The sequence below is a fragment of the Rousettus aegyptiacus genome, unplaced genomic scaffold (assembly GCF_014176215.1).
Source record: "Rousettus aegyptiacus isolate mRouAeg1 unplaced genomic scaffold, mRouAeg1.p scaffold_m13_p_3, whole genome shotgun sequence".
In the NCBI taxonomy this organism is placed as follows: Eukaryota; Metazoa; Chordata; class Mammalia; order Chiroptera; family Pteropodidae; genus Rousettus; species Rousettus aegyptiacus.
Genome location: NW_023416306.1, coordinates 23652761 through 23667413, shown reverse-complemented (window position 1 = coordinate 23667413; position 14653 = coordinate 23652761). Strand labels below are relative to the sequence as shown.

General features: G+C 33.6%; 1 protein-coding gene across 3 annotated transcripts in view; it reads left to right on the top strand.

Annotated features, from left to right (window-relative positions):
* Positions 1 to 14359, top strand: part of SMC2 (structural maintenance of chromosomes 2) — a 51835-nt gene extending 37476 nt beyond the window's left edge. For 2 of the 3 annotated variants that reach the window (XM_036239154.1, XM_036239156.1), the window contains 6 exons: positions 239 to 433; positions 2217 to 2417; positions 4296 to 4412; positions 7014 to 7174; positions 10774 to 10921; positions 11873 to 14359. In XM_036239154.1, the coding sequence (XP_036095047.1) occupies positions 239 to 433; positions 2217 to 2417; positions 4296 to 4412; positions 7014 to 7174; positions 10774 to 10921; positions 11873 to 12031 (981 nt within the window). In that variant the 3' untranslated portion in view covers positions 12032 to 14359. The remainder of the gene's footprint in view (positions 1 to 238; positions 434 to 2216; positions 2418 to 4295; positions 4413 to 7013; positions 7175 to 10773; positions 10922 to 11872) is intronic. The other variant, XM_036239155.1, reaches the window with a different exon arrangement.
* The last annotated feature ends 294 nt before the right edge of the window (positions 14360 to 14653 follow it).

The window sequence follows — 14653 nt, the reverse complement described above, 5'->3', positions numbered from 1 at the left end:
GTAAAAACTTTGCTGCTCCCAACATGAACACAATATCCCATCCTTTTTCTAGTGGTAATCCAGGTTTTCCCATGTATAAATTCATTAGTCGTTTTAATGGGGATATAAAATGTAAAGGGTTAGGTGACCATCTGCCTGTAATCGCATCGCCATCTTGCCCAAAAGTCTGTTAGATGTTTTAGTAAGTGAAAAATGTCTCATTACCTTGCTATTTGTTGTCTTCTAATGATTTGTTCAGGAGTCATTAAATAAAGCTCAAGAAGAGATGACAAAGCAAAAAGAAGTGATAACTGCCCAAGACAATGTAATTAAAACTAAATATGCAGAAGTGGCAAAGCATAAGGAACAAAACAATTATTCACAGCTTAAAATTAAGGAACTGGACCACAACATCAGCAAACATAAACGGGAAGCTGAAGATGCTGCCACAAAGGTATGTATAAATAGTAGACTACTGTGTAACATAATTTTGAGGTTTTACAGCTATGTTAACTGCTTCTCAGCAATGCTTATTTTCACGAAATGGCGAATGTTTTGTTTTTACGTTTAACTTAAGGTATTCATTCCATCTACAAGATGTTTTTACCAAATATTTAGCGGTCTCACATGGAAATGAATTTTTTTTCCCCAGTGTTCATAGGATTATTACTAATGTAACAGTAGTAATGTTTTCTTTACCTTATTTTAAATTGAATTTAAAGACTCAAAGAAATATATATATAGGTAACCTCTAAATTTAATTGGCTTCTGGATGTCCTTATTAGGATTTGTATAGTTAGTTTTTGCATTCTCATCTGAAATCTGATGTTTTACCAAGCAGGTATCTTTTTTGATGTTATCTCACAATTTTTTTGGTCACTCTTATTTAAAGTTTCATCCTTTTATGTATCACAGTGTCTTAAGTACGTTAAAGAAAAGACATGCTTTTGCAGAAAATCATTGCTTGGTTAAAAGGCTGCATCCATGTGGTCTTAATAATTTACCCATTATGTTTTCTTACGGGTAACAGTTTGGTGCCTTTTAAATCTTTTTTAGCATCATAAAAGTACAAGAGTTTTAACTTCAAAAAGATCATAACATACAAAACAGCTTTTCTACCCTCTGAAAGAATCATGTTTAGGTTTAATACTTGGTTTAAAGAATATTTTTTACGGTCACATCATAATATTCTAATATTTTATTAGTATTGATTTCCCATTAGCCTAGTATTAGTGGATTCACTGAAATATTACCAAGGCTAATATTGTTGTTAATAGTTTTTTGGTAATTGAAAATACTAGTATTGGCGATTGGTAGGGGATTTTATTTACAGTTAAGAGAGTAAAGAAAGGGACTTGGCAAGTGGAAATGGAACTGCTAAAAAAATCAAAAATTCTTTGAAATACATAGTTTATCAAATATTTATTGCATGCCAGCTAATATCAGATACCATGTCAGGTACTAAACATATAAGGACGAAGAACATGTGTAAAGGTGCCTTCATAGAGCTTATGGGTCAGCAGGGAAGATAGATTAGAAAAGATCATTTTACTTTTGAGCCTAACGGTGAGACCATATCCAGGAATTAATAAGGATAAACAAACTGACAAGGATTAGGTTCTACCAGCCAGAACCAACCTTAAACAATTCTAATAGAAGTGTTCTTTAAGCCCCATAATTTAAAATTTTTAATTAGATAAAGAAGTATTTTACTGTGCCTTGTCAAAATGGGGTGACAGTGGCATGCAATCAACATTTAGGACAGTTTTTTTTTACTTAGATTACAATTGAGAAGATTTATCAGTCAGGGTTAGGTTTTCACACTTTTACCAAATCTATGACTTAAATATTTCTATAAGAATTTTAATTTTCGCAAGTTATTTTTTGAAGCAATAGATTGAATTTGGTAAAATCCAAAGGAGCTTCATTTGATTTACATTTCATTGTGATGAAGATGTTTTACATATACATTGTAGAAATCTGAGTTGGCTTTCTTCTAATGCTTAATAGGAGAATTTTTTTTCTGTATAATCTCTTGTTTCTGGAGCCTATCCTCCAGGTCAGAATATTCATACTTAATAGAGATTCACTGTCAACAGTGAACCTCATTTTTTAAAGAGTCGTTGTGGGGTTTTTCTCCAAAGCGTTCCATTTAAAATTAATAAATCTTTAAGGAACTTGTTTTTAAATGTAAGTTTTAAGCAATGACAGATCCTTCTATTACTGTATATCGCTAGGTATCCAAAATGTTGAAAGATTATGACTGGATTAATGCAGAGAAACACCTCTTTGGGCTACCCAATAGCGCCTATGATTTCAAAACTAACAACCCAAAAGAAGCTGGTCAGAGACTGCAGAAGTTGCAAGAAATGAAGGAAAAACTAGGAAGAAATGTCAACATGAGGGCTATGAACGTACTAACGGAAGCTGAAGAGCGGGTAAGTCGTTTATCTATGACTGTCTGACCACAGTGGAACATGAGTAGCATGAATAAATCTGCATGGTCCCTGAGGTGATTATTAGGGTCAACATTTTGCTTGATGTCCTTGATTACTTGCTTTCGTTTTCCTTTTTATCTCTTTTCAGTTTTGTTTACTTTCTTTTTTTTTTTTGGCATCATCAGTCTGTTGTACCTTGAGTAACTTTTCTGCTGGTTTTTCCCTTTGTCATAAACATGTTCTACTCTTTATTCTTGGTATAAATAAAAATAATTTTTGATCATGCTAATTCCTTACATCCCTATCGTTTCTTTCACTTACCTTGAGAGTCTATGAAAAATAAGATATACTGCTTCCTCTTCCTCTTAACTCTAGTATAACTGGAACCATTATATAAGTAATGACTAAAATTATAATATACCTAACCAATGTTTTACTAATCTGTAAAAAACAGCATCTTCTCTATTTTAATTTTCTTGGTTACTTTATGTTATCCATCTTCCCTGACAAAACTTTTATAGTCTGCCATGTCACTAGAAAAGTCCAGAGGGAAAAGCAATCTCTATTCTTGACAGCCCCACAGGAATCAGCAGTCTGAGTAATTTTATATTGTGCCCTATACCTTTAATTCTGCAAAATTCTGTTTTAATTTGCATGATAGAGTTAATGAGAGCTTCTAAACGATAACACTTATGAGCTCAATTACTTTTAAGAAATTTTGCTCTAATGGGTTTTTTTAAAGTGTTACTGACATTAGTATCTACAAAGAATTTATATTATGTTGGTACCAAAGACGCTAATAATGTATGTGTTGTGATCTCTAAAATGTTCTTGCTAATTTTCATTTTTTCATTAAAGCTTTGCAATGTATAGCATATTTATGGAAGGAAATCATTGGTCTGAATTTAAGCTGCATAACATCAGGAAGCTTGTTCACTTGTACTCGTTTGCTTTTATTAATGATAACTGGATCTAATATATTTTTTAAAAGAATGTACCAACTCCCATCTCTGTACCAAAGAGGAAAGCTCTGTTATTGACAAACATATAGCCTTTTGCAATAAGATAAAAATGTAGAGAGGAGGTCTTAGGAACTTGGCCATAAAGGAGAGGTAGAGCAAGGAACCTACCAGGACTGGCTGGAGTTTTTAAAGGAGAGTTTGAGGCCTCCTTGAAATGTGAGGCTTTAAAGAAAATTGAGTTGAGAGGATTTTTTAGGAAGTACTGCTACTCAAAAGTTTTTTTTTTCAGTAAATTTCTACATTAACCAGGGAAGACCACTCTGTAGATGTGATGTTTGAGCTGAAACTTGAGACATCAGTTAAGTTGCACATAGAGAAAGAATGCTTGGGAAGAAAGAACAATGCAGGGGCCATAAGGCTATGATGAACTTATTATGTTTAAGGAACTGAAAAAAAAGACTATATGGCTGGAGCCTGGGGAAGAGTATGATGCCAAAAAGTCAGATAAATAAGGACCAGATTATATAGGATCATGGAGGAGAATTGAAATTTTGTGTCACTGCTAAGATCTTAAGAAGAAAGCATGCAGGGTTACTTTTGAGTTTATATGTGACATTTTCTTTTGTGCCTTAACTGCTAGGAATTTAAGGGAATATTAGTGGAATCAATATATTTTAGGAGCTTGTCTTATAAATTCTCAGTTATAATTTAATTTTACATATAGATGATAAATTTACTTTCTTCATTATTGGTTTCCTTTATAGCTATTAATGTAAAAGATACAATATGTCTTTTTGGTAAATAGGAATGTATATATTATATATAACAATAATAAAAGCTCTATATTCCTGACTGAATTCTAGAATATAAGAAAATTTTATATTTTCTCAATTAAGTATGCTTTTTATCTTACTAGTATAATGACTTGATGAAAAAGAAGAGAATTGTAGAAAATGACAAATCCAAAATACTAGCAACTATAGAAGACCTTGACCAGAAGAAAAACCAAGCCCTAAATATTGCTTGGCAAAAGGTATTTGAACCAAAAATATTATCATTTATTCTGTATTTGTCCATAGGTTTATATTCTAAGATGAATTGGTAATGCCTAATTTGTGTTTGAAGGAGGCACTTACTCACACTTAAATTACCTCACACTTTTAAATGCATTTTGTCCCATTTGGTCTTGACTATACCTTTTTGCAAAGGTAAGTTTGCATTGCTCCATCATACTCTCATGTTCTACTTCTCTGGTCCCTAGGTTATATTAAATTCCTAATCTGGATTTTTTCATTTTTCATTCTTATTTGCTAGATCTGTGTCACCTTTAAAGGGGACACTATTTGTCCTCTTTTTCTCCCACGAGATCACAGGCTCTTATATTTGGAAGAAGCCTTGGACACTGCCCAGTATCTGTTGTATCCCACTCCCCCTCTTCTTGAAACTGGAAGCTTTCATTGTTGGAAAACCAATCCCAAGGACCCCTTCTGTTCTAACTTCGGTTTCTCACAGAAGTCAAATATTAGTTCTAAAACTGTTTGTACAGCAAGATTGGTATATTCCTTGCCTGGTACAGATTACTCATTGCATTTCAGATTTCATATTTTTCTGTAGGTTTTTTAAAAGTATTTTGTACACATTAGATTGATAATTAGTTAACATATTAAGCAGTGACTCTTCTTATAGATGAAGAAACTAAAGGTTAAAATGATTAGTCTCGAAGATCATATTGCCAAAAACTATAAAAACTGGGATTCTTCTTCCTTAATTAGAACCAAAGCTAAGTGCTGTTACCTTGTTCTTTAAGAACTGACAATGAGGAAGTTTAGTATTTTTTACTGGTCTGTTATTTTAAAAAATCCCAACTACCATGTTGTGTTTTATGGTAACTTTGGCAGATTTCAAGGTTCTTTACTATTATTTCTATTTCCCTAGCTGTATAGATTTGTCTCCTTTAGGATAATTCCTTAGCCTCTTGTATATTATCTGCATGTAGATATCTAATACAGGATATGTTTTCCTATATCTCCCATAGCAAAAGACACTTTCTCAAAAATTCTGAACATAATTACAGTGCCTCTGAGATTTAACTTGATACCTTGTGGTGGTGGTTGTTGTTTAATTCTATAGGAACTTTATTTTCAGTAATGGCAGCACAATTAATCCCTTTCAGTCACCTTGTTTTTTCTCCTATGCAGCTAATTTTCAGTGTTCCATCTCCTAGTAGTCATCTGTATTTTTTAAAAGCATGCTAAAAGTTGACCCTGTTATTTTTGCACATCATGTGGATTTAACACTGGATCTGAGAGGTTTTGTTTCTTGTTTTGCCCATGGTTCCTGAATTTAGTGCTGGTACAAATTTATCCTTTAAACTGATTTTTCCCCAATTTCCAAGGTTCTCCCGAAGCGAGTAAACTTATATGTCATGCACTATTCACATATTAATTTTCTCATTTAATCCTCACAGTAATATTAGTTAGGCATTATTATCAACATTAGCATTCCACTGCTGTCTTAGTTCTGAGCGGCCTCTCTTGCCTGGCCAAAAAATTCAAAGAGAAAAATGAATGTAGGGTGTTTATAAATACTATGCTATCTTCCATTTTTCTCAGAAGAGACAGTGACCCTCTCCCTCGATATGAACCCTTGTTTAACTCTGATATCTGTCCCATATATAAAACTAGAACCTACATCCTCTTTGTAGGAAACTAGCATGTGTGCAGTATTCTTAAAATATGTATCCCTTAGTAAATCTACATTCAGGAACACTGCTTATGTCTAGGAGATTTGTCTGCTGAACTCCAAGATTATTAATCATGTCTCAAAACAGGTGGCTGAATTCTCAAATCGCTGATTAAGTGTGTGTGCACAAAAATTACCTAATTACAAGCTAGAATATTGGTCCTAAATCTCTGTAATCTCCTATTGTGGCTTGATAGGAATAGGCCAAACAGCTTCTTTAGTCTTTTTCTCTTGGAGTCCAATCCTGTTCCTGTCCTTGACACCTTAACTTCTTCAGCTATGAGAAGAAGCATTCAAACAAACAATTCAACATCTTGAGCAGATCTGGTTGTTTGATTTCATTCCTCTTAATCTCCTAGAGTCACCCTGATTATCTTAGGTTTTTTAAGGTCAGCTGATAACCATAGGCCCATGTTACCAAACCAGTCACTAGAAAAGTTTTATAAGACAACATTTTATGGCAAAAAGTTCTGTTTTTGCTTTTCCAATGAAAGTTCCATCTCTTGTATTGTATAGTTGTATGTCTCTGAGAATTTCTGCAATATGGCCTGCAAAACTATCAAAACTTCAAGGTAGAGTTTGAGGTATATCCTCTAGTTCCCTCTGGAAGTTAGAATAGGGCTCAGTAAACTATTCTGTAAAGGGACAGATAATTATTTTTGGTTTGGTGAGCCATATAGTCTCTTTTGCAACTACAAGACTATTGTTGTAGTGCTAGCAGCCAGAGACAATACGTAAATGAATGGATATGGTCAGATTTGTCATATGGGCCATAATTAGCCAAATCCTCAATTAGAGTAATAGCAAGACGCACTGCTGGATCATATATATACATATTACTGTTAGATTATTTTTGGAAAACCTGTATTTTAATATCATTTTTTTTACTCAGGTGAACAAGGACTTTGGGTCTATTTTTTCTACTCTTTTGCCTGGCGCTAATGCTATGCTTGCACCACCAGAGGGGCAAACTGTATTGGATGGCCTGGAGTTCAAGGTTGCTTTAGGAAATACTTGGAAAGAAAACCTAACAGAACTTAGTGGTGGTCAGAGGTGAGTAATCCCTTAGCTACAATCACTCTCCTCTTATTTTATTATAATCCATCATTTCATTGCCTCCCAATTTTATTTCAGTTTTGCTTTGCTTAGCTCTCTGCATGTAGAATTTAAGGAGCTTAATATGTAAGACTACACATTTCAGTTAGAACGTTTGATTAAAATAGTAGGCAACAAAGGCTATAAGGATAAATAAATAGAAAATTAGACAAGATTTAGGAAAAACAATTGTTTTCAGACTTTGGAAAATGAGTAGCCTAGGCTTATGCACTTGTGAGAAAGGAAAAAAATAATGTGAGCCAATATTGACCTCAGATTTCTCCCTAGGAGCAATTTCTGGACTGCAGATGCAGGAAGGGAAGCCCACACAAAGCCCAGTAGTCTCACTAAATTAAGGAAGCAGATTAGAATTTTGGCCCCAGTGAGCTATACTATAGCATTATCTCTGTACTATCCCTGAAGTGAAGGCTACTTTAGACACCTTAGCAATGTTAATCGTAGGCCTTGAAGAGATTGCGCTAATCTGAATGTAACTTATTTCTCAGAGAAAAGCCCAACACTTAAAGATAACAAAATTGAGACTCTGAACAACATAATAAGCATCTAGCATCTGATAAAAAGTACTAGACAGAAATTAAGAAAATGTGACCTATAACCTAAGAGAAAAATCTGTCAATGGAAACAGACCTAGAAATGACAGGTGATAAAACCAGCAGATAAGAAAGGTAAAAAGTTACATTAACTATTTCCAAGAATTACAAGAAAACTATGATGAGAGAAACAAGTGTTTTAAATAAGTATCAAGTGGAACTTCTAGAGATTAAAAATATACCTAAAAGTAAAGTTCACTGCATGAGATTAACAGACAATATGATAAGAAACATGAGTGTATTTAAAGACGTGTCAGTAGGACCTATTCAAACTGAACTGAGAAACATAAAAGTGTAAAAATTGTGCTTCACTGCCCTGTGGGACAATATCAAGTAGCCTGTTATACATATACATGTATTTGGAGTTCCAAAAGGAAAGAGGCAAAACAAAAATACTTGAAGAATGACCTTACATTTTCCAGACTTGATGAGTTCTATAAACCTACAGGCCTGATTTCTGTGAACCCCAGGTAGGATAAACACATACACCAGACTTGTGCACACATATAATAGCAGATCAAGGCATGTCATATAAAAGTGCTGTGATTTTATATGCCAGTAATTATAAGAAAAATCTTAAAAGCAGCCAGAGGTTAAAAGGCATATTACAATGTTAAGGAACAAAGGTAAGAATGACTTTAGATTTCAAAAACTATGCAAGCCTAGAACAAAATCTATAAAATGTTAAAAAAGAAAAACCGCAAACTTAGAATTTTAATAGAAATTGTCTTCAAATTGAATGCAATATATTTTTCCAGAAAAACAAAAGTTGGAAGAATTTGATCCCAGCAGAACTGTACAAGTTCAGGAAGTTTTCAAGTGAGAGGAAAGTGATACCAGATAGAAAGTTAGATCCACTTAAAGGAACAAATGAGTGTTGGAAGTAGCATGCTCGAAGTGGGCTTCAGGGAACTGCCTTCCTAGCCTTCCACAGTGACTCAGTCAGCATACTGAGAGAAACTTAGAAGGCCATGTGGTCTAATTCCTTACCTGCAGAGAGCCAAGTAATTAAAACCTCCTAAGAGAAAATTATGAATATTTACATAATTGAAGATGGTTATTAATTCCCGCCCCCCCCCCCAGGCTGTACAATCCACAGTCCTTGATTTGTTCACATGCCCTATAATGCCATCATATAACTCTTATGTACATAGAAAATACTAAGACCTGTTAATTTCCCTTAGGAAATCTTTTGTCATTTTTGAGAATAGCAGTCTACTCTGTTTTTCTTTATCGATAAAATTCCTAAAGATTTGGAGTCTAAAGACACCTGCTGTCTCTTAACCAAATTTGAATTCCACAGTTTAGTTCCCAGCATCTTTACTATTTTTGCCAAAGTCCTAGAAAATGTTTTTGGGAAAATAGAAATGTATGCATATTTTCTTATTGGGACCTAAAAATTATTTCCATAATATCTGAATGAGAAAATTTAAAGCCCAATGCCTTAAACACTTCTCACAGAGAAAGCCAATGAAAAATAATTCTAAGTTGCTTGAATGACCTCAGCTACACTCTATTGAGGTAAATGTTACTATTATTTGTTTTTATTGTACTGTTTTAGTTTTTTTGCTAGAAATTTTGGGTTAATTTTCCTAGACCCCCTCCACTTTGTAGGCATGTTTCCCACTTACATATTTCTTAATAAATACCCTATTGGAATGCAGTAAGTAGTAGGTTAACAGTTTAGTGCTGCATACCAGGAGATATTTGAACTTACAGAATAAGTGTTACAAATATTTTTGTAGTTTTTATTCTAGTGTTAAGTAATTAGAGATATTTTTTATTCAAATAAGCAAGGGTTTTTTATAAACTAAGAAACAATGTTATAAGAATTATGATTATTCATACCAAGATAGAACAAAAACAGCTAAAGTTAGCTAGAAGAAAAATGAAAGAGCTATATAATCTAAGAGTAGGTGTAACAACAAATTTTAAATAAGGTGTATTAGGGTTCTCCAGATAAAAAGAACCAATAGGATATACATAGGGTACATATATGACGAGATTTATTACAAGGAATTGGCTCATTTCATTTTGGAGGCTGAGAAGTCCTACAATGCTGTCAGCAAACTAGAGACCCAGGAAAGCCAGTGGTGTAATTCAGTGTGAGTACCAAGAACAATGAGGGCAGAATCTCCATATCTCAAGTAATCAGGCAAGAAGGGATTTTTTTCCTTTACTTTTTTTTTTTTTTTTTTTTTACTATTCAGGACCTTACTTAGCATACTGAATGCTGTCCACCCACACAGGGGAAAGCAAACTGCTTTATCGAGTCTTCCCATTCAAGTACTAATTTCATCCAGAAACACCCTCACAGGCATACCCAGAAATAATATTTAGACACATGTCTGGGTGCCCCATGATTCAGTCATGTTGACCCAATATTAACCATCACAATAAGGACTGCTTAAACTTCTCACACTGAAGTATTTAGAGTAATGGGCCATAATCTGTTGAACTTAAATGGTGTCAATAAAAAGTAGATAATGTGTGCACACAATGTGGATGCATGCATAGTAATAGTTTAAAGGACGGCACCTAAACCATTTATATTATTACCAATATAATAGCTGTTACATTAAGTATGTAGTCCTCACTCACCTGCTGCATAGGCATATAATAAGCAATGGGGGAAGGAAAGAGAAAACTATTACTACTAACATGATCTTAAGACAGGTACCAAGTATAATATCCGATTATTTGACTAGAAAGAATATAAACCTGTTCTGTCAAAATAAAACTCATTGAAGAGAGAATAAATGGAAAGCTAAAAGAAACATTTTAATACAAGTATTGAAGTTTGAGACTTAAAATTCTTTTTCCTATGATGATCTTTTAACTAAATCTGTACTATTTATAATAGCAGAAGAGCAGATTTGCTTCAGTATTTTGGTAAAAAGTGGTAAATCAAGTTTTGATGGCTTTCTTCCAACCTTTTTTTCTTAGGTCCTTAGTGGCTTTGTCATTAATATTGTCCATGCTTCTCTTCAAACCTGCTCCAATTTACATCCTGGATGAGGTAGACGCAGCCTTGGATCTCTCTCATACCCAGAATATTGGGCAGATGCTGCGTACTCATTTCACACATTCTCAGGTAGGAACCAAAAAGAGTGTCTTTATTTAAAAACAAAAGTTTTAAAATTGTCTCAGTAATAGTATTTGTTCTTCTAAAACTATTCTTTAGTAGTGGTCATTATTAATCAGATATTTAAGACTGAGGAATACTAAAGTATTTTGTATTTCTTTGAATATATACTTATATTCAAATGGGTTTAGAATGAAAAAGCGTTTAGTCTATTAAAGAAAAAGGCATTAGAATTGTTGTAGAATAGGGAAGAAGCTAATTGTTTTCATAATTTGGAATTAATTGAGGGTTAAATGTATTCGTTTCTCAAGCTAGGTACCAGAAGATGCACAGTCTAAACAGGAAAGTTTCAGGAACATACTTATGCATAAGACCATCATGTGGCACTTGGTGGGGTACTCTCTTTCTCCTGCCTGAAAAGTAGAGAAAATCTCTTTAAGCCAAGAACAGTTTGTTTTTATATTTAATATGGTGAGTTTTTTTTTAGCAGATAACAGTGAAGTGGTACCTGTTTTAATTATATAAATACAAATGTTTTGTTTAAGCTAGTGGTAGTGCTATAGGAACTTGGAAGCCTTTTTGATATTAAATTATCAGAGAAAAATAATGGAGCATTTGGAACTAGTAACAAAGCAGTGGTGACAGCTGCTGAAGACAGCAAGAAGCAGACATCCAGCAGGAAATAGTGAACTTGGGTGATGACGCACTCAAGGTACAGTTAAGAGATTCCTAAAACCAAATGTGGAAAGCTAGAATCCACTCAGGTGTCTAATATTATAACTCTTTGTTACCTGCATTTGAGGACGCGAATTTGCTTGGAGCCACACATTTAAAGAAATAACAAAATCAAAATATATCCGAAAAATTCTTTAACCCCAGCCAGTATAAAAAAGGGAGTGAATTTCTTCAAGGATTTTAGAAGCAGTATTTTTTATAATTTTTTTCTTTTTTTCCCTTAAGTTCATTGTGGTGTCCCTGAAGGAAGGTATGTTCAACAATGCAAATGTCCTTTTCAAAACCAAGTTCGTGGATGGTGTTTCTACAGTAGCCAGATTTACTCAATGTCAGAATGGAAAGGTTCCAAAGGAAGCCAAATCCAAGGCAAAAGGACCCAAATGATCATCACATGAGGAAGTTAAAAGTACAGATTTCTTCACCTTGGCCTATTTTTTAAACAAACTTTTTCAGAACTTGGGATTTATCTAATTTGTTTATATAAAAATTTAGTGTTATTTTGTTACTTAATCCATTTTTTCTTCCTTTAATTCCTTATAAATGAGCATAGATTCTCTTTTCTTAATTAGTGTAACTGTGGCCTAATTATTGTGATTGTGATTTTATATATGTCAATTATTTTTCTTACACATCTTTTATATATTAGGGAGCCTGAGATACCTGGTTGGTGGCAAATGCTGTTTGTAAAAACAAAAATACAAAGAAATAGATGAAATTAAATTATAGAATAAATATAGCTCATAATCAGTTTTTAATTTCTGTGGTAATATTAATGTGTTTTCTGTTGCTAATAAAATCATTCAGCTAAGGAAGAATTATAAAGCAAGTAGTTGGACCAGCAAAGGGAACAAAAAGAAAGCTATTAGGCAAGAACTGAGCTATTTCGTCGGTAGTTCCTTGAGGAAAGAAAATTCCTGATTTAGACTCAGATGACAAATCTTTCAGGGTCTGTTTCCCTTTTTATTAAGTTTGACTATCATGTTTCTATATGCTTACTTATTGGTCTGTGCAATCTTAAGTTTTTAAAGAATATTTATATTTCAACAGAAGTTTGGGAGAAAGTGTGTTGCATGCTTCCTGCAAGTTTATCTGACATCTCCCAATATTTTCGTATAATTTGTCAGCTTTTTCATAATCCAATCAATGAACGATCTCTCAGTGAATAAGAATGTAGGAGCCAGTGGACCAAACCAAATTTATCTTTTTCCTTCAATCAGATATATATGTAAGTAAATTAGCTCTATCTGTTCTACCAGAGGGACTCAAATTTTGATGATTATTGTGTTTCTTATATCTTCTGTTTTCCAGTTAAAAAGGATGAAGTTTCTTTAATAACTTAAAAGATAGTGCTAATAAACATGATTATGACTAGCTTTTGATATCTCTAGATATATCACCAGAATAGTGTCTCCAAACTGAGTCTTGAAAGGTCTGACATGATCTAATCTGATCTAGGGTATGTTATTTTAATCCTACATCCCTCCTTCATATGTCTTAGTTCCTTTGTGTTATCCTGTCCCTAATGAATGCTCATACTTCTTGGCCCTGGATTTAACATTTCTCATTCTTCATCCTCATACATATGTGAGGATGTCAGACAACACCCAGGTAACTGATATTATGGGATACGTTGGAAAAGATCGAATCTTTAAAACACCTCTGCCTGTCTACTGTGGGAGGCAAGGGAGATAAGGCTATAAATGCTGAGTTACAGGAAGCCCAATATCACATATAACAGACTTAAGTTTTTTATTTTCTTTCAAGTGCATTGCAGATTGTTTGCCAAAACAGTTAAAGCAGTTTACACTGTCACTTACTATAGTGTGCCTATTGACCACACCTAGTCAGCACTGGCTGTTAATTTTAATACTTCTGATTTACTAGTTATAAAATGGTACTTCACTCTTTCAACTAGCATTTTATAAATAACTTGTGGGGTCGAATATTTTGCCATATATACTAATTTTCTTTCCCCTATTACAAATTTTCTGTTCATTTGCTTTCCTAATATTTTTCATATATAACTTTGCTCTTTGATGAAAATCCTCAAACATTAAATTTTTGTAAGTAATGTCATTCTTTGATTAGAGGGGAATGAGGGTATTTATTCCACACACCTGCAATAATGAGTAGCTAACATTTATTGAGCGCTTTCTATATATCAGACACCATTCTCACTTGCACATATTTCACGTTTAATCCAATAATAATCCAGTGAGGTAAGTACTGTTGTTATCAGCATTTCAGGTATGCTAATAGCAAATGTAAAAGCATAAACTTGAGGATCCCTCTTCTAAAATGGTGGAGTAACTTAACAGGCCAACATTCCCACAGTCATGTGGTCTTCGGGGCAATTTTGTTTTTGTTTGATCTGTATGGCTTTTATTTCCTGACCTTATGCACTGGCTTGGACTTCCTGCACTATGTTGAATAAGAGTGATAAGAACTAGCATATTTGCCTTTTCCCAAAGTTAAGAGGAAAGCATTCACTCTTTCACCACTAAGTATGTTAGCTATGGGCTTTAGATAGTCTTTATCAAGTTAGATAAGTTCTAGTTCTACTTTTTATCACTGTTATATCATGGATGGGTGTTGAATTTTGTCAAGTGCTTTTTCAGCATTGATTAATATGATCATGTAACTTCTTTAGCCTGTCAGTACTGTGAATTACATTGCTTAATTTTGGAATATTAAACTCTGGAATAAATCCTGCTTGGCATGGTGTATAATTCTTTTTATATATTGCTGGATTCTATTTGCTGATAGTTTGGTCATGATTTTTGTGTATATTCGTGAGAGACATTGGCCTGTAGAGCTCCCCTTATCACCACCACCACTGCCTTTATTTGGTCTCAGGGTAATACTAGCTTTATAAAATGAATTGCAAAATGTTTTCTATTTTGCGGGGAGCGTATTTCTTAATTCTCAAATACATGGGGATTTTCTAAGTAGCTTTCACTTACCGATTTCTAGTTTAATTTAGTTACGGTCAAGGATCATACTTTG